Genomic DNA, 19,886 nt, shown 5'->3' on the forward strand with positions numbered 1-19,886 from the left:
CAGATTTAAATTCGAATTCATCAGATGACTGCAGTTTTATTGATTTATTTAAAAATAATGATTTCATTTTGTTTTTACAAAACAGGAGTGAACATTCATGAAGGAGCTTTAAAACTGCTAATGTTAATATATAAAAAAAAAACTACATTTTAAGGTAATGCATCTATATATGGATTTCCATCGTCATTGTCATGTATCAGGGCGGCCATATAATATTTTCACCTTGAAATTGTTAAACTGGCCAGATAGGACTAATAATTATGCAGTTTTGACCATTTTCTATGCAAATTTAATAGCACTGGCTAGGACAGTTAGTACTCATAACTTCAAACGCGAAATCACCTTGCTTGCTCGAGGTCTGACCTATGAAACAAACATTTTAATAATTATATTGGTTATGAGAAAAATTAAATATAGTTTATAAATATGTAATTTCTTAAAATAATGATTTTGCAAAAATTTGAATTGGTTAAATAATCAGATATCTGCATTATCGACCTACCGTTTCACTTATCACTTGCACATTCATCTTGATCGCTCATGCGCATTGCGCTGGATAAAGTCGCCAATAATTGACATCTGTAAGAAATTTAACCTAAAAGTTGAATTAGATTCCGAAAATATGTTTAAAAAGTAAGATTTTCAATGAAATGGTGCTGATTGGGCATTAAATTTTTTTATGTTTACAGATTTGACGAAAAGGAAAGCATTTCTGGAATGTTACAATTAAAGTCGTCAGTCCAGAAAGGTATACGCACGAAATTAGTTGAATCTTACCCCCATTTGGAAGGTTTTATCGACACTATTTTACCAAAAAAAGATGCCTTACGTATAGTGAAATGGTAACGAGTTTATTGTATCAGGTGTGATGAAACTGATTATTTGTGTTAACCTATTTGCAGTCACGATCACATCGAAATTATAGTAAATTCAGCAGGAGAGCTTCTCTTTTTTAGGCATAGGGAAGGACAATGGATGCCAACACTAAGACTATTTCATAAATGTAAGAATTATAAAATGGCACAAAATTTATGTAGGTAATCATGTTTGATTTAGATCCATTTTTTCTACCAATGCAACAAGTAGATAAGGGAGCAATTAGGTTTGTTTTAAGCGGTGCTAATATTATGTGTCCAGGTTTAACTTCACCAGGAGCCAAAATGACTGAAGTTCCTAAAGATACTGTTGTCGTATGTACATAAATGATTTTTATTTCTTTAAATATAAAAAAAAAAATGTTTAGGCAATAATGGCTGAAGGAAAGCAACATGCTCTTGCTATAGGTAAAACCACTTTGTCCACTGATGACATGTGAGTAGTTTTATATTCTTGTTTCTATTAAAATGTAAACAATGTATTTTTAGAGCGAAAATCAACAAGGGAATAGGTGTTGAAAACTGTCATTACTTAAATGATGGCTTGTGGCAAATGAAACCTGTTAAGTGAATAAGATTGTTAATTTCATATTTTGTATTTATTACATAACAAATAAATTTTTTAAAATACCGGTTTTGATTCATATTTTAAGTTATTTGTGTTTGTTGTGTATTGATTGATAACAAGATGTGGTTTAATGTTGTATGTTTGGTTGCCTGCATGTCGGGCGCTCAGCAGGAGGAATTCCTGTTGGGTTCGGCATTTCTCGCGTCGATCGATCGTCCTCCCAAGCTTGGCTTCGCTACACTGAAGCGATTCCTGCTACACTCTTGCACCGCGATAGTGATGACCACTTTGATAGTAGGAAACGGTGTAGAGCGGTAAACGGTTGTCTGTAGCGTACAGTGACATAATCACCGGCGTATGTGTATGTCGTGCCATATGATGAACAGAAAATGACATCAACTACAACTATAAGAAAATCGTACGGGAACAGGAGGGTGTTTGCGTATGCTGAAGATTATGCCCTTCGTTCTCCCAAACAAAGACCAAATTCTGCTAACGTCCCAAAGAAAAATGAAGAAGCCACCAAGTTAATAAAATATATTGACGACAACATCATCGGCAAAAACAACGCCTTCCTGGGACCATTCGGCCGCAGAAAAGGTAATTGAGTTTTTGCTTTTGTGTAATGTATTGGCCGGAGTGTAATTTTCGTACCGTAAACAAATAAATCGGTGGCGGTGTGACATTGCCAAAATCTCAGGAGATTCGTTCACTATTAATAAAACACTCGGTTTAAAGATAATCCTTTGGATTTTGCCACTCGAATAAATATTGTTACCAATGTAAAATGCACCGATTGCCCTTGAATTTAACATTTTTATGGGTAACACGTGATGCGCCATTGTAAAAAATACTCGCAACTTTCATTTATAATTTCGGTCACAATAGATCCGGACCAAAAATATTATAATTTAATCTGTTATTTTTTTTTTGTTGCACAGCAGACGTCATTTTTTTTTTGTTGCACTGCAGACGTCAGTAGGGACGAACAATTTAAAATTTGTAGGATTGTTTATACGAATCTTGCTCAATGCCAGACAAATCGATCTTGGTACACACTTGTAATTTTTTCTAATCACACTGCGTGTTTGCACAACGTCGTTATTTGTTTTTTTTAGGAATATTTCTTCTCCTTCACGTCTCGCATTCAAGTAAACAAGTAATTTTTCGTAGTTTCGTGAAATTTATTATTATATCTATCTTCAATAGAAATTGACAAGGCTAAATTGAAAAATTTGAAATTAAAATTACCCCAACTTCGCACAATGAACTAAACAAGTACATAAATCGTATAGCATTTTCAGTCGTCTTGTTTACTTAAGTGATTCATAAGTTGGTCGCTAGAATTAACACAATGGAACTTACTGTCAGCGTTTTCATAATTTTATTTAAAACTAAATCATGATTTTTTTTGTATTTAAGCATTGCCAAATGTGTACATACAATGTCGTTTTATTAGAGTTTGGTTGTGGAATTTGCACTCTTAAATTATTAACAGTTTATCTAGCGACAATAATTACAAGCATTTACATTGTTTGTTTGCTTTTTAAATGTTTTTTTTGTGTAATTTTTTTAAGTAACACGAAAGAATTTGTCAAAATTATCAAAAGTTATGTATATTAATGGTAAGATAATTTTGTGCACGTATGTGGGTCATCCGGAGGCCCATATTAAGTTCTTAGAAACGAGAGAAATCAAAGAACTTTTCAAATTTATTTTTGGAGCCCATCCGATAATATAAATTGCCGCGTATAAAACTTAAGGAATTTCGAGTTTTGCCAAAAGGTTATAATGAAGCATAAAGCGCCGTATCATATCGTCGCGTTTGAAAAAAGAAATTGAAAAGAATTAATTTAGCCGGGAGGTGCTTACTTGAACAGCGTTTTGAGATGTTAATTGCCTGACACACACCCAAGATAATTTGGAAGTGATTGCAGCTCGTAAAATCGTTTTTATTTCGTGATTTAGCATTTTCGATCGAGCAGTTACGTTTGAATCTCTTACATTTTTTACACAGTTCAAAATACTTCAAATGTTTACAATTTTTCCGCCCACAATATTTATACTTTGTGTATTTTTAGCGCCGCAGAAATTAAATTTACTTACTCTACTTACGGGACTGTTTATTTTGAAAGTCGTGTAAAAAGTGTAAAAAAATCTAGCCAGTTCGATACACTAATTATTACATGTGTTAACCCATCTGTTGACTAGGCAGAAACTTCTCGGAAATAAATTCGGGTCACTTTGCAAAATTGCTGAAATAGGACAAATAGCCGAACAGATGTTTGCAAAAATTCGCTCCCGACAATTTAGTACTGTCTCATGCGAATTGTTTTCTGCGAATTGCTCGTTGCAAAAATAATCTCCCATTTTCCTTTCTTCCAATGAAAGCTAGACAGTGTGTCGCTTCGTCAATAATAACTCTAGAGTAGTGGGGCAAATTTTTTTAAGTTGAACGAACCGAACTAATGCTTTCGTGGAAACTAAGTGGGCCACTACGAGGGATGACAGTTCCTTGTTTTGTTTGTGTTGTTTTCGGCAAGGGTGCACGTGCCAAACTATCGATCCAGAGGGTGACCTATCCTCACACCATCGGTGGTAGGACCTGTTATTACGCGGACAATAACCCTGCGTCGAAATTAAGCCCTTCACTAGTGCGCCTCATTGTACCCTACAATTATCCCCAAAACCGTCCATTTTTATACCATTAACAAAAAACCCAGGATCGATGGCTGTTATCGTGTTTGTTCACTCTAGTAATAATAGTTCATCGCCCTTCGCGATTTAATCCTCATTTCCAAGCTTGACCTAACAAATTTTCGTAAGACTGGTTTTGTTATGGATCTGCATGCAAATATTGTTGTTGGAATCGAGGGCCCAATTAATTTCTTTATTTTTAAACTTGTTTAGCCAATTTTACAATTGAGCGTGTGCCAATTTTTCAACCGGACACTGGTTGACATTAAGTCTTTTTAATTAGGGAAGAAAATTTCGGTGTTTTTCGCTTTGATGTGTGAACTTTCACACATCATATTTGCCCATGCAAGTCGGAACTTTGATGGCAATTAATTGCGTTTGTTCTGTAGCTGCAAAGCCAAGTGCTGCCCCTCCAACCACCTGTTTTTTTTTCTTTTATGATGTTTATATCTGTCTTTCTTAACGGAAATCAGGTCGTGAGCCCACAATAAAACTCAAAATTGTTGATTTGGCGATAATTCATGCGGCTTTTATGGGACGTCTGCTTTTAGACAGAAAGTTTTACGAACATACACTCGACAAAAACAAATTACAAACACCCACTCATGCATATTTTAATTTTTTTCCTCTATGTATTAAACGCTCATCTTGAGTAGAAATTGACCGAATATTATTTCTACACGATCATTGATAGGTATAGGATATAATCTTTCTTCTCTTACAAATCATTTCCCTATCAATGACCTATAAAAACTTGGCATTTAATTTCATGATGTGTAATTTGCTACCAGTTTGTTTGGTAAATGGCTTCTTGGTTCACAACCTATAGAGTAATGTGGAGCAAATTTGAAATGAGGCTTCTTTTGAGTCTTCACTGTGTACTATTGGGGACATGGAAAACTGGGCAGATGTGTCATTTAGTTGACAAAATTTCTAAACCATACCTTAGCTACTCATAACCAACCTTAAGTTAATCTGACAGTTTTTTTTGAAAATATCAATCACAATGACAGTAAAGGTGCATTTACATTGACACTTTTTGAAACGACAATAGCAGACTGTCCAGGATTCCATGTCCCTCATTGTACTATGTTTGCAAAAGAAAATCTGGAAAATAGCAAAAATATTTTATTGTAAAGTGTTGTCAAATTGGTACGAGCCACTAGTTGTTTGATGTTGATGGTTATTAGAAACAAAAGACTGAGAAATGTCACAACTTTGTATTGTCAGTGTCAAATTTCTCAAAGACGTTCGTAATTTCGACAGTAATGCAGCAAATTGGCAATAAGAAAGTTATTTATCGTCGAACTAGAGACATAATTTGTAATACGTTTGATTATATGAGAATAACTTTTCCTTTTGAACCACTGACAAAAATTGGTTTCCTTAGAATTTATTTTTTCAATCAATTTAGCGAAAATTTAAATGTACTATCGGTGGACATAAAAAACTGGGACAAACATCAAATTTGTATAAAGTCAAAATTCAAAAATATACATAGTGTAAATTTGGCTTTTTACAAATAAGGTTATGAAAATTATGACATACTAATAACATATTGTCAAAAACATCAAGTTAAAGTTCAGTTCTTTAATGACAATTTTAATTTTGAGTGACAATTCAAAAGTCTGAGACACAATGAGCAAATTTTGGCTGTCCCAGCTTTTAATGTCCACCGATAGTACCTAGACATTCCTTTTTACGGGGTTTATGAGAAATTTTACACTGACAATACATTTTTGTGACATTTCTCAGTCTTTTGTTTCCGCCACAAATATGAAAATACCTCTAGATTGACAACGTACAATGTCAATTGTATGTCAGCCATTTTGATGTGAAGCCGCATTTACTTCTAAATTTAAAATAAAAAGTAAAATGAGTTTCCGAAAGGAAAGCAAGGATCTGGACGGTACCTAACACAACGAGAAAAATTTGTTATGAATATGATTAGATTATGTGAAAAAATGCAGACAGTAACACCGACCATGCTAATGAAAGAAATTTGCAGTAAAGTTGCACATACTTTTCTGACATTTGAAAATTACTGACATAACCCCAAACCTGGTCGAGGGAGATTTTACGATACAGGTTACAGGATTGGTACAGTCTGGTCTTTGAGGGAATTTTAACATTGAATAATTGTTTTAAAAAATGGACTTTAGTTCTGTTTCAAGCAGTTTTGGAAAACTCACAATAATTTATTATCGACTACTTTATTGGAAATATTATATTGAATAAGGTCTGCTCGTTATCATTATTATCAATGGACACGTGTCGATTTCTATTGCTTAGCATTGATTTAACTGAAAATGAGATAATTTGATAAAATCCATTTTTATTATATGTACATTTCTGCAACAAATTGTTATGAGACTAAAATGATTATCAACCTGCGAAAACATCTTTTTTTTTTGTTTAAAAAGTTTACAAGAATGCACAATATATTTTTGTTAATAATTTATTTAAATATTGAATGTACGAGTATACATTTTTTGCTCTTGTATTTGTGTTTACGTTTAAAAAATAGATTTTCATATGCACATAAGATGTTGACGACTTTGTCAAGTAAAACATGATATATTTAACATTAATTAACAAAAATAATCAAATTTAGTGTGTCGAGTCTTAGTCATTTCATAGAACATGTTGAGTATTATTCCATCAAAATGTATATCCAATATTGATGGGGATGTTAACTTGATTAAAAACACTGTTAGCTTTGTAAATAATAGTTTGTTGTATTTTTATTATTTATGTAGATAACAGATAGACTCAACAGAATGATCTCGAAAGAGTCACCGAATATAATTTTTTACAACCTAATAAAATGTAACGGAAATATAAATTTCTGTGTGAACACTATCACCCGCGAGCCGTAAAAGTGGATTATAAAAATTAATTTGACCAATCAAGATTCATTTCAACAGTGTAAAAACCTTTTGTTCAAGCGTTTCACACGACAGCAATCGTTTATTACAAATTTATTTTTTATTTTGGAACTGCTATCCAAACTTGCCAGATCTCCTCTCAGCTGCATTCAGGATATTCTTTGATGCTACTTTATGTCCACTTAAAAAATGTGACTTTTATAATAAGAAACATTAAACTAGTGTTAAAATGAAGTAATTTTAAATTCTTGATATTTTTATCATCGTTATTTATATTTTATTTGGCCAAGAATGATTGTATCGCTCAGCCGAATCTTGCACCTCTGCTGTACCTAATTGAAACGCAGCTCATTTTTGTCAGTTAACCGCAAATGAATGGTCCTTGCGGTTGGTCTTGCTATGTAATAACACGAGTTTATTATTATTGGATGTAGCCACACAATGATCTATTACAAGGTCCTGTTAAACATAACTGTTGTGATTGTTCGCAACCAGAAAAAATCATCCTTTCTGAAAAGTCGCACCAAGCTGCTTCTGCAATTATTCCTACAGATTGGAACCGAATTAGTTGCCAACTATACATACGCAATAAATTTCTACCATGCAGAGGTTGTATAAAATAAGAACAGAGCACTCGAATCACATGTGACTTCTGTGCGAAAATACAAGATTCTGGTGAAAAACTAATCATCGTACAACTGCGAATAACGAAATGGTACCTACGTAAAGCTTCCATTGTTTATCACCGCTTTGTGGGTTTTCATTTGATTGGAAATTTATTTTGCGGGTATTCTTGGGTTTCTGTTTTGGCTAGCTCTGCTCTAAAATCTACGTTCTATACGCTTCGGTTTTTCTTATCGTTTTTAGCAGATTAGTTAGATTAGATCGGTAACATTCCACTCAGACTATTGCAAATATTTTTTGTGTTGATTTTGGCACTATCATTTGTTCACACTTTTCATTTTTTTTTTTTTTTTCATAAATATTGGAACTAATGAACACACCTTATCTCGTCTTCGTCGACGTTTCCCATTTATCACTGTTCAAATAGTTTTATAATAAAACGCTCGAATTTTTATTTGTGTCGTACAGATAACGCTGAACATCTAGCCAGTCCGTCTGCTTCCTAAAAAATAATTCGCAAACAAAACACTTGTTGAACGGCAACATCCTTCAGTAAAAAGCGTTATTAAGAATAATAATCAACTTATAAATATTTATAGCTGAGTGAGGTGGCCTACAGTTGGTTGAAATATTCCACAAGCTGTCTTAATCAGTCAATTGAATATTATTGTTTTGCGTTTTTTCTTCATGACTGGTAGCCATTTGGGCGTCGTGCAATCGTTGAACTTGACACCTGGGTCCTGGGTGTTACGTAAATCCCACTTATCGTGCGGATAAACTTTGATCCCATCGTGCATGTTAAATTTGTTGATTCAGCAAGTTGAAGCGGGTACAATTTGCAAGAAAGTCATTAATCACGAATTTTATTGCGCAATTAGGAGTCGTAGAGCCCTCAGTCGGTTTGTTAAATGTCAAAATGTAAATGTAGACAGCCATAACCGAGTATGATGCGAAACCGCAATTACGATTGTTTCGTAATCACCATGTGGTAGCCGCGCTCTTGCTAGACATTTGGACGCCTTTCATTGCTCCGAGCAGTACTTGTTTTGGATCAACCTTATCAGCTCTTAGATTTATGCATTATTTACGACGGTGATGTCATTGCCGCTTTTTACCCGAGCTAATAGTTCAGTGTAGAAAGTTGGTCGCAGAATAATTCTCTTTATTTGAGCGAAAAATTCCCGATTTACGACGCTGTTTGCCAGCTTGGGGGGGTCACACCCCGACCCTGAAACGTGCGAAGTCCTCGGTCGCAGGATCTTCCGCAGATGGTGGAGCGACTCCGGTTCTTAATTGCACTCAGAACGATAAACACCTTGTCTGTTCGGCCGATTCCTTCGTAACTTATTCGATTGACGTCATCCCGGAGCTTTTGTTTAAAGTGGGAAGTCGGTTCGCCATTTTGAGGGTTATAAATTTGGGAAAATGGCCGGCGCAATGTCAAGTTTAACGTCAAGGTCCGCAGGACGAAATTATTGCGGAAAAAATATTTTTGGGACGCCCTCGATTAAGCCAATGTTGTGACAGCGCATTTGGGAGATTTGCGGCGTGGTCCTTGCGTTCCTGAACGAAGAAAGTTATTAATTTGAATTTTTCCGGATTACGCGCTTCCTGCGACACATCAGCTTTCTATTTTTTGCACTTTCTCGAATCTGATCATTGTCTTATTTTTAGAACGAAACTCCAAAGAGGAAAAGGAAGTCGGTCGCACCTTTTAAAAATTCCGATTCTAATTCTGATTCCTGTTCTAGTTGTGTGTTGCATTGTGCACTCTAAAATTAATTTCCCGCTTTCGTGTGGGGCTTAACGCTTTATTTATGTGGAGGCTTGTTACGATCGCGAAATTGGGACAACCAGATTATTTCCGTGTACAAATTAACCGACATTTGCCAACAATGTATCCAGAGCTTGATTTATCATTCTCTTCAATTAATCTGAGGTTAAGCACTTAAAAAGCGATTAATTTATTAGCCAGTGACGTTATTGCGTTATTGAAATGCGTGCTCGCCTTTATTATATTACCCGGAGTGTCCATCAGGGTCACTTTCGTGTTGACAATAATTAACTTGATGCTCTTTGTTTTTCCATGCGTCAATTTGTTCTTGAATATTTCTGTGAATTAAGTCGTTCAATAAATCGTCGAGACGTTGCTCGCACGAGGACAATTAAAATGCGACCATCTAGATTTAATCTCGACGATGAAACAATGTCGAAGGGTTTCAAAAGACGAGGTCAATGCCTTTGACGATTCTAGATCTACGATCCCTATTATTAACCCCCAGGTGAGCTATTAATAATGCACGTCGTTTCCGTAGAACTCTCGTGAGTGCATCATCACCTCACAAAGGGCCTGTTAACTTATTAATAAGCTATAGGCGGCGTTTCCTTGAAAAGCTGAAGCCGAAACAACTTCCAGACATGCATTTTCCTTGAATCAACACTAATCGATTTCTAACAACGTGAACTGGAAGAGGGTTGTTCCACAGACTCTGCGTCTATTTCTCTTCGTTAAAATGATTTCGTAAGTTAATTTATTGGAGCTGTGGCTGGGGTTAACCGTAATTAAACTGTCAAACATTTACCTCATTACCTCCCCAGGCGTTCTGAATAACTTCGTTGCCCCTTTCAGCCTCTATTTTTAACCATGACCAACTGACTGCAAAAGTATTAGACGAGTTCTTCGTCCTTTTATACGTCTTTGTCATGCAAAGTGATTGGTGGTTGGTGTTGGCACGCAACAGCTACCATCCAACTTGATAATCGTAAAAATCACTTATTGTAGGTTGTTCTGTTTTTTGCAAAAACGTCATCCGGTTGTCCGATGGTCGTTGAGGTTTACAAAGCGTAAACAATTTAAAATTGTAGGTTGTTAACGTCGATCGAGATAATGACTACGTGTGACGTACTGAATATCTGATGATGTCATCAACGTACATCGACGACATTGCGACACCACACGCTCGTTTTGTGATATCGAATTTGAATATTTGATAAACTGTTGCGCAGGTAAGTAATTGAAATGTTTCATGTTTAAACGGATTTTCGTCATGTAGAAAGGTAATTTGGTTTTGCAATTTTTTTAAGAGCGCAGCATTTCGCCATTGACATTTTGCAGAAATTTAATCATTAAAGGAACAATAGTGTTGAAAAAATTACATGAAGTTTTTCTTCGTTTTGTCATCTTTTTATTATCGTTATATAATGTATTGTTTTTAAATTACGTAAACGAAAGCTTAAACAAGTTAAATATGTCTGTAGAAGTAACTAAAATTAATTCATGTTGATGCGACCAATAATTGTTAAATCCTCAAGTTTCAAAATTCGTTGTGGCAGTTCGATCAAGTATTAAAGGACATTTGTCAGTCTTTCTTGTTATATCGGGTGTTCATTTAAATTTCTCGGCGTCCATTGTGAACGTACCACGGATCACGGAAAAGCTGTTTGAAATCTAACCTCACTTTTTGCATTGTTTCTGTAGACTGACGACAATTGACTCTTCAACGCCAACTTTGAGGAGAAATTTAAATGAACATCCGATATTCGCGATAGTGACTCTTTTAAACCAATTTTGTTAAATTGGCGTTGCTAAATTCAATAGAAAATTAAACCTCGAGAGTTCCATTAAAGAACAGGAACGTTTTACCATACAATAGAATAAATATGCTATTGTATTTATAGGAGTATAATTTTACTTGTATAACAGTTTAATAACCGTAGTAACTCATCACTTTTACTATCACTTTCAACAATGAAGTTAATTAATGTTGAAACAAAAAATTTGAATATTATGATTCATAATTTGTAAGAGAAATAAACAATTATGTTTTGTGTAAGAGTATTTTTGAAAACAATATTAATTTAATGACTTTCGCTTGTGAAGGTTCAACTTTTGAATAATGAATCCAAGAATTTTTCTAATAATGTATTTAGAAAAACCTACAAATATAAAAGTTTTAAATTACCTTGTTTAACATCATTCGTAAAGGCTAATTTATTGACAGACAACAAAAATATACTAGGTGTCCACGCGACAAGTTCGGATGCGTTTATTTCTTGTACAGTTGTAGCCGTTGAAAACTCGGACACTTTGACAACGCCAAACTTTTAGCTTTGTAAATGGTATTGAAAGTGACGTTTCTCAAAATGTCACTCAAACATTATCCACATTAATTTCTCTCGCAATGGCTCTTATACTCACACCGTCCCTCAGTCTAACAAATTTTTGCAAACCAGATAATTGCGGCATTTCAAAAGTTACGCTGTATTCTGACCTAATATGTCAAAAACTGACACTGACTTGATAATCCTTGATGAAAATCCTGTTTACGCTAATCAAATTTCGGAATTTATACAGAGTCTTTAAATCTTTCCTGTCTGAGATTTCAACGGCCGCGACTGTACTTGAATGATAACAACACAACATACATCATAAATTAAATTATTCTAATTTATAATAATCGGGATTATTTAAAGTTCATAAACGTTTGCAAAAAAGGTACCTAGTTAAATGAATCAGTCATTTTAGAAACATATCATGAATGACAAATTTATCGGGTATCATTACAATATTCTAATTTTCTGATTTTTTCTGTTTTTCCTTAGTTGATAGGTGTAAAAAGAAGATACCTTTTTTTCCTCCTAAAGTTGATACTTTGAAAATCTCGGTCAATGATAATGTTTATAAGTTTATATTATCAATTCGGGGTTAGTGATGTTATTTTTAAATGAGCACCCAACAATTTGCGACTCAAGGTGTTTCTAAAATGACCGATTCAAGTTTTCTGATTGTTGATGAAATCGTCTAAATAGGTTGAACGTATTTTGCTTTAGAAAAATAAAGTTATAATGAATTATAAAATGTGGTTTACATAAATTACGTGTAACTTATACAGGATGTAAATTATAAATTATTTTTTTGTTAGACACTGTCAGAATTTGAGAAATTTCTCCTATGTGAAGCGGATTTTGATAAATGTCACAACTTGTCAAAACGAAACGTCAAGCTAATTTTAAAGATTTTTAGCGATTTGAAGCCTTTAAGGGGCTAAATCAGATAATTGCGGCATTTCAAAAGTTGACGCGCGATTCTGACCTAATATGTCAAATACTGACACTGACTTTATAATTCTTGATGAAAATCCTGTTTACGCTAATCAAATTTAGGAATTTATACAGAGTGTTTAAATCTTTCCTGTCTGAGATTTCAACGGCCGCAACTGTACATTATAAAGTCGTTTAAATTTTAGGATGAGTCAGCGCATTGGGTGACGTATTTGGTGTACATTTCACGTCACTACGGCCTCCAGCCTAGTACATATTACTCTGTTATTGCGAATTGTGGCAGCATTTTTCATCCGTTCTTAATTATTATATGTACTTATTTAAAAAATAAAATGTCACCAACCTCCGTTTAGTTCCCTACTAACCAACCAAAAGACAACCATTGCTTCAAAGTTGATTTTTTGTGAGGGGATTTGGGACCGAATATACCAAGTCCTTTATGTACCCCCACAAGAAAAAGTCGCACAGAAATTCTCTGGGCTCGAGGAGCACTCCCGCACGCTTCACGATACGCCAACACAATATCTATGTATTCACTATTCCGTAAATAAACGTGCCATTTTCACAAAATTTTTGCTTAAATTACAGAATCAACACGTAAACCCCTGCCTTTTGGAGTCGCATAAAACTAACTAAAAATTTCATCCGCTTATTTATGTCTACCTCGGCCACAGAGCGAAAAAACGTTATTCTAAAAACAAAATGTTTTGCACAGATTTTACAAAAACTATTATTTCACGGTCACTGTTATTGAGTCAAGTGATTAGAAAATACGAGTAAATAGACAGCTCGTAATTTATGGGGGGTAAAATACTGAAATGAAAGTTATACATATGTATTTCGAAAAAAAAATGGTACATAACAATTTTGTTGTTCTTGACTGGTTAAAATTAATGTACTTGTTTCTGAGACACGTTGTATGTATGTATACTTCGTTCAGCGAGAGATTGGGAGATTTTTAAATTGTATTAAATTAACCCAACATTACAAAATGCACGAGAATACATTAATTAGAGCAAATTTTCAGGGCAAAAATGCACTGCTTGAAGGATATACATATTTCAAATTTTACGTGCGCTAGGTACTACATACTTTCTCTATGGAGAATTTAGTGATTTTTTGGTCAATTTTTATCTCGCTGGACAAACTATACATATAAATTGATTTCATATAAATGTTCATCAAGTGAGCTGTGCATTTGTAAAAGCACCTTTAATTTAGTTACATTACAAAAGTCACATTTATGAAGGTCATGTCCAATAAATCTTTACTTTATAAAAATACAAAGACAAAAGCAAATAAGAATTACTTTAATTTAATCAGTAAAAAGATGTAACATTGCTTTTGAAATCAGCAATGTTAAAATGGACAAAAACTGAAAAATTACAAATCGGGTTCGCGCAGAGCAAGCAACTTTGAAAGTCAAAGTCACTAGCTTTAGCTTTACTACCAACAGAAAATCAGATTTTCATGGCTTGCTTAGATGCACATTTATATGAAATTGAGTATACATATGTATATACTTTGAAAATTAAAAGAGTTACCGAAAAGACTCCACCAGCAAAAATGTTTGTTCTTTCATACTCAACAAAAGTGTGTAGGTAATAGAAAATTAAAAACAATAAAGTTTCATAATTTCCCCTTAATTTCTGGGGATGATTTCACCCTTTAATTATGCATCTGAACAGCTAATTTTTTGTGAGCCTTTGTACTTTTAATATTTTTGTCTTCATATTTTTTGTACATATTTTAAATGCACTACAAAATATAAAAAAACCTGCTTAGCTTCCGTTGGATGTGTTGTTTTAAGAAGAAAATATGTAACTAATAATAACTAAAGGCTGTTAAAATTCTTCGACTGCTCATTTAATGATCATTAAGCATAGAGAAATGAACTAAACAACTACATTGAGTAATCTTGTTAGGCAACTACTTGTATTTTTTGTTTCCAAAAGCGTACTTGAAGAAAATTAGAGAACAGATTCGTACGTTTTCTATAAACCGCAGCAAAACTTTTTTTAAATTTGTGTGGATGTCAATACCTGCGAATTCCATGTTGCGATTGTTTTATCGAAACAAAGACAAATTTCTTGTGTTAAAAATATAACTAAAAAATAAAAAAACGTGGTCTGCATACAGTTTCCTTGTTCCTTGGTAGATTTACTACTTAATCCTTTAGGTAATTAAACTAAATTCCCTTTGATAATGTAATTTTCCTGTTAACATACGGTGTATATATACAGTATATACAGTACATTTTATTCACTGTTAAATCCCTCGATACGTTGTTTGTTACAACGAACAGAAGCAGGGATATAAATAACACTCGTCGACTACATGACATTGGTGTTTCAAAATCATTTTTTATGGCAACAATGTTATTTATTAATTAACCTTACGGAATAAAATTTTGAAATAAAGTTTCCTCATGAGGAAATTTAATTTAAAAATTTGAAGTTTTCGCGAAAGGAAAATTGCAAAACTTTCTAAATGGTAAACTTCTTCTGTCGACACTTTTCAACACAAAATTGTTGTTCCTCGTTGCCATCATATATTAACTGAAACAGGATTAAACCTCAAACAGATACGGAACTCTTTGTTATGTTTATAAAATAAATGTTTCGCATTCACTTTGTTGTGTGTTATAAATAGCAGGTGATATCATAGACCACAGCGAAATTATTGTCTAGGGTGAAGATAACATTTTGTTTGCGTGTAGCAAACAGCGTTTTACCCACTTTGTAGCCCCATTAATTAATTTCTACCACATTTACTTCGGTGCATGCAGGCTTTGACCCATCTTGGCCGCCGGTCGATACCGTCCCCGTTGTATTTATGGCACTTTTTCAAGATCACCATCCGTGTTATCTAATTTTAGAAAATATTGACATGATGCCAAAATCGGGAAGTGAAAAGATTACTGATTCAAGGATTTGCGATTAATTATAAGTGCAACAGTGTCCCGCCGGGTACGAATTGCTGCTTTGGACGTTGTCCAGGCTTGTTAGCCGGTCAAAATGTCTTCTTTTGGACCAAGTCCCGCTGCTGTTACGCCTCGTTCCACGTGATGGCCGAATGAAAATATTTTTTACACACAATAACCACAACTACTTTCAATTTATTAGAATCGCCTTAGTTTTGACACATTCCAGCCACAACACCAGCGTAATTCAGCTGTCGGTGACATTGATCCACGATCCGGTTTAATCGGGATTGTAATAATAAGCAATTTTCGAAAATTCTATCGACACATAGTTGATAATCACTGAATAAATATCAACCAGAAACAGTCGAGCTGGTGTAGAATACGTAATTTCAAGTCCACGTGTTTCCCACATTTGGCGTTCTACATATACATGGCTTGCATAAAATATGCTAAGTGTTAAGTGAGCAATTAGATGACGTTTTCCGCCATTAACATTGAGTGAAGTCGTGTCGTGTAAACACTAGCTGAAAACTGAAAGCTTCAGACTGCTTGGGTTCTTTCAGGATATTTTTAAGGAGGTCGTAAATTTAGAAACGGTGTAATTAGAGTTTCGCAACTGCCGACGGCCCTAATCATTGAAAGGGCATCGATAAACCGATACTTCAATTAACTTCAAGTAAATGTTTACCGCGCTTGGTGATAAGAGTTGAGAACTCTATCACCTTCAGAGCGAGCTTTGGGTCGAAGGATTGCTCGATTCTGGGCTATCGTTTGCCAATCGATAACACCGAGGTCTTCGATGATACTCTATGTAGGTCAGGATGAAATACTGCATTATTAATACCAGAATCAGAAATTAGTTGATGAAAGAAGTTAATCTCCAAAAAAGTTCAACTCGTCAAGAATTAACTGTGGGGGTAAAAACTGACAGGGCCTTGCTCCTAAAACCCATATAGGAGATATTTTCGGATTTTATTAGTAGGACGTTATTTCCGATTTATGGCTTAATGTCGTGTTTCAATAAATGTCGAAGGACGGTGGTTAATTAGTAGTTTCAGCTAAACAATTTCCCAGAAAAACATTAGGGGTTATTACTGACTGTGCTACTTTACAACTATGTCATTTTTTTAATCGAGATTGTTGCTCAAAAAGTCATACATTTATTAATACAATTTATAATTATAGAGTCATAAAAAAGAAACTTTTTAGCTTTTCTCATTAAGAAAGGTTTAGTTTTTTGTCAGCTAATTTCAAAAGCACGTGCTTTCACCCACGAAAAGAAAGTTGTTTGTCCTTAAATGGGACAGGTTTGTGGTGAATTTTTTTACGAAATTCTTTCTGAAAACTCAAACAGCTCGCCCCGTTTCGGATCCACATCAAACCTACAATGTATTTCCCGACCGCTCTAATTGTTTCCGCCCCACATTATTGAAATAAATATACAGAGTGTGAAAAGTCCTTGATCTTATTGTGTTTCCTGCACCGAAAATTGTCCGTATGGCGTCAAGTGTTTTTTTGCACTAACAAATTTAGATCTGTATCAGATGAGATTAATCCTCCGGATAGCTTTATTTTCAATTATTTTTAACTTAACGCTTGATAAGACTTATTTTGAAGGTGTCTGTAATTTTAGGCCGATAACATCTCTAGGTTCAAGGATCTGTTCTTTTGTAGTGTCATTGTATTGTTGTCACCAACGGCTACCGAATTTTGTAGTTTCGTACCTTCCGATTGTTCAAGGTATATTTATTTTAGGAAAAATTTTATCACGCCTACGTCCTCAGTTCCCGACTTATCTTGTATTTCGCTGCAAATTTCTGTAAACAAAACCATTTATCAAACATTAGGCGATATTCCGTAGTAAACAGAGTCGTTTGTGAATTTTTTAATGAAAACGACGATAATTTTATGGACAGTATCAGATTGTGGCGGCCATAAACACTGAATGAAATTATTAAGAGGCAAGGTTTGGCCGGCGACCAAACGCGAATTGTATATTATTCCTAAAGTCGACTGTAATTTTGATTGTAAATAAATTAAATCGGTTTTTTTTCTAGATCGATCGATCGCATCGTTCGAGTAATAGCGTCCACTTCCTTATAGTATTTTATGGGGCGACCGTTATATAAATGTTGCTTTAATTTTTCCGAGAAAATCGTCGTCCTACTAAATGCTCTGTAATTAACTTGAAAATGTTGAAGTATCGATTCCTAATTCAGCGCTCAATTTATTATTGAATTAAACAGCGGTGTGTAATTATCGGTTTTTGAAATAGGTACCGAGTACTCCTCCGAGACAACTTTCTAAATACATATTATCTTTGCAAATTTATTAGATCAAGGATTTCATCGCTAAAATTGGTAGTGTGGTTGTTCAATTGTATTTTTAAACGCTGTACTTTACTTTTTCCCAATTGAGGCTTTACGTAAGACGTTTTGCAACGGATCGAGCTTGACATGCGTTTGCAAATTTTTTGCACTTCGTTAATATTTCGGTTTGTACTAGTTAATTGCAGTTTACTTAACAACAGGACAGTTATCAGGTGAAGGATTGTTTAGAGGTTTATCTTAGGAACTGGAAAATTTCCGCTTGAGATAAATGTCACCGCGAATCTTTTCCCACATATGTATTTGCTGTTCTGTTGTTGTAGGTTCTCAGATAAAAGTTAAATAAATGCCAATGCATAGGATCGACACGTGTCGAGGCGTGGGGGGCCATCTGTGGAAAACTTTTTATTCATAATCTTCTGATTCAATTAAACTGTTAACGATTTTCATAATCGCGTAATAAATACCTCAGTCAACAATTAAAAAGGCGACGATTGTTTGGGGATTTGTAATTTTTTAACTTGATACCGTCTCAGGATTTAAAGAAATTGCGTTCAACCGTTTAACTATAATTGCTCGTTAAAATCTAGGAATAAACAAATTAATATAATTTTATTACCAACGTCTGGTAAATAAAAATTGAGAGAAACTGTTGGGTTTAAAGGAATGAGAGTTTATGCAAAGTGTTGCAAAATTATTGTGGTATTGTAGTAGATTTTGAGAATTTGAGTGTTTTGAAAATGATTCCAACTATCAAGAAACGTCAAAATGACAGGTATAAGAGATGTTAGGTTTATCAATCAAAAAATAATAACTAAATCAGTTTGTAATGGTTTTAGACCAATTATTTTTCGTTGGGTAAACCGGATGGGTATCAATATCATTTCACTTCCTTGTGAATTTTTGAATATTGACAACAGGCAATGAATGACAGAAATGATATTTGACACTTGCCAGCCGCTTGGAGGCCATGTTTGGTGTACTGTAGTGCGGGACCTTATCGTCGAAAGGTGGCAAACAATTTTTTCCGATCCAAGCACCCTACGATACCACTTGGAACACTTTGTATTTTGATGAAATGAAATTGGCCGAAAATGTAGTAACAAAATTCTCACTTTATTACCACCGTTATACAGACTACTCACCGGATGATTTTCGAACCACTCATATTGTTTGTGGTATATTTTTTTATTGACTTCAAGTTTTTGCGAAAAAATGTTCGATTTTAACACAATATCTGTTCGATTATTGTTGTATTCCTAAGAGAATAAAATATTAAACCACAATTAACAGTCAAAATTTAAGGAAAAACGAAAATAAAATAAAAATATATTTATTATTTATACATAGTTGGAAAGTGGTGAACAAAAAAAAATAATCACGGAAAGTAAAAATTTAATCGAATGTAGAGTTTGTTTTTGTTGTATTTTTTTAGCCGTATAGTGTTATTAATAGCTGTAGGTACTGACGTAGATTTGATAAACTTCAAACATGTCATCTCATTGCTGATAAAGTGACCAAAGTGAAAAGAGTTTGAGGATCACTCGAAAAAATTATATCGGCAATTATAAATCTTCAATCTTGTAACTCAATAGTCTGACAATGGACTGTTGAAAATTTACATTTCTATCTTCTTCACAAGTGGAAATTACTCGTAATTGCATAGAAGTGCAACTGCAGCTATTGTGATTTTATTAATCCAGTAAAAAAAAATCATTCTTGAACTGTACACAATCAAAAACATAAGTGAATTTGTGTTTAGTATTTTTGTTTGCTTTAGTTGATATTGTTTAACCTTGAAAATCAAGACTTCGGTATCTTATCTACGAATCAGGAAAGTGGTAGGTGCAGCAATGTCATGCAACGAATTGTCAATCTCAAGTCAAGCGCAACTCGCCTGAACTTGACATAAATCTCTTA

The 19,886-nt window shown here is 34.2% G+C and overlaps 2 protein-coding genes across 3 annotated transcripts in view; both read left to right on the forward strand.

Moving 5' to 3' along the window:
- Positions 1-482: 482 nt before the first annotated feature.
- Positions 483-1,505, forward strand: MCTS1 (malignant T-cell-amplified sequence 1 homolog). Its single transcript, XM_069052088.1, has 6 exons — positions 483-633; positions 690-842; positions 903-1,003; positions 1,057-1,190; positions 1,244-1,311; positions 1,365-1,505. Exons 1-6 carry the CDS (start codon positions 623-625, stop codon positions 1,444-1,446), a joined length of 549 nt encoding a protein of 182 aa, XP_068908189.1. The 5' UTR covers positions 483-622; the 3' UTR covers positions 1,447-1,505.
- Positions 1,506-1,689: 184 nt separating this feature from the next.
- Positions 1,690-19,886, forward strand: part of LOC138134024 (uncharacterized) — a 31,422-nt gene continuing 13,225 nt past the window's right edge. Inside the window, exon 1 of one of the 2 annotated variants that reach the window (XM_069052085.1) lies at positions 1,690-2,043. In XM_069052085.1, coding sequence (XP_068908186.1) covers positions 1,833-2,043 — 211 coding nt within the window. In that variant the 5' untranslated portion in view covers positions 1,690-1,832. The remainder of the gene's footprint in view (positions 2,044-19,886) is intronic. The other variant, XM_069052086.1, reaches the window with a different exon arrangement.

Source organism: Tenebrio molitor, chromosome 6 (assembly GCF_963966145.1).
Source record: "Tenebrio molitor chromosome 6, icTenMoli1.1, whole genome shotgun sequence".
Lineage (NCBI taxonomy): Eukaryota > Metazoa > Arthropoda > Insecta > Coleoptera > Tenebrionidae > Tenebrio > Tenebrio molitor.

What these genes read in the sequence shown, in the direction of transcription:
- MCTS1 (XM_069052088.1), top strand. An exon ending in GCCTTACGTATAGTGAAATG is followed by an intron (nt 843 to 902) that starts GTAACGAGTTTA and finishes ACCTATTTGCAG; the next exon opens with TCACGATCACATCGAAATTA. An exon ending in TTCCTAAAGATACTGTTGTC is followed by an intron (nt 1,191 to 1,243) that starts GTATGTACATAA and finishes AAAAATGTTTAG; the next exon opens with GCAATAATGGCTGAAGGAAA.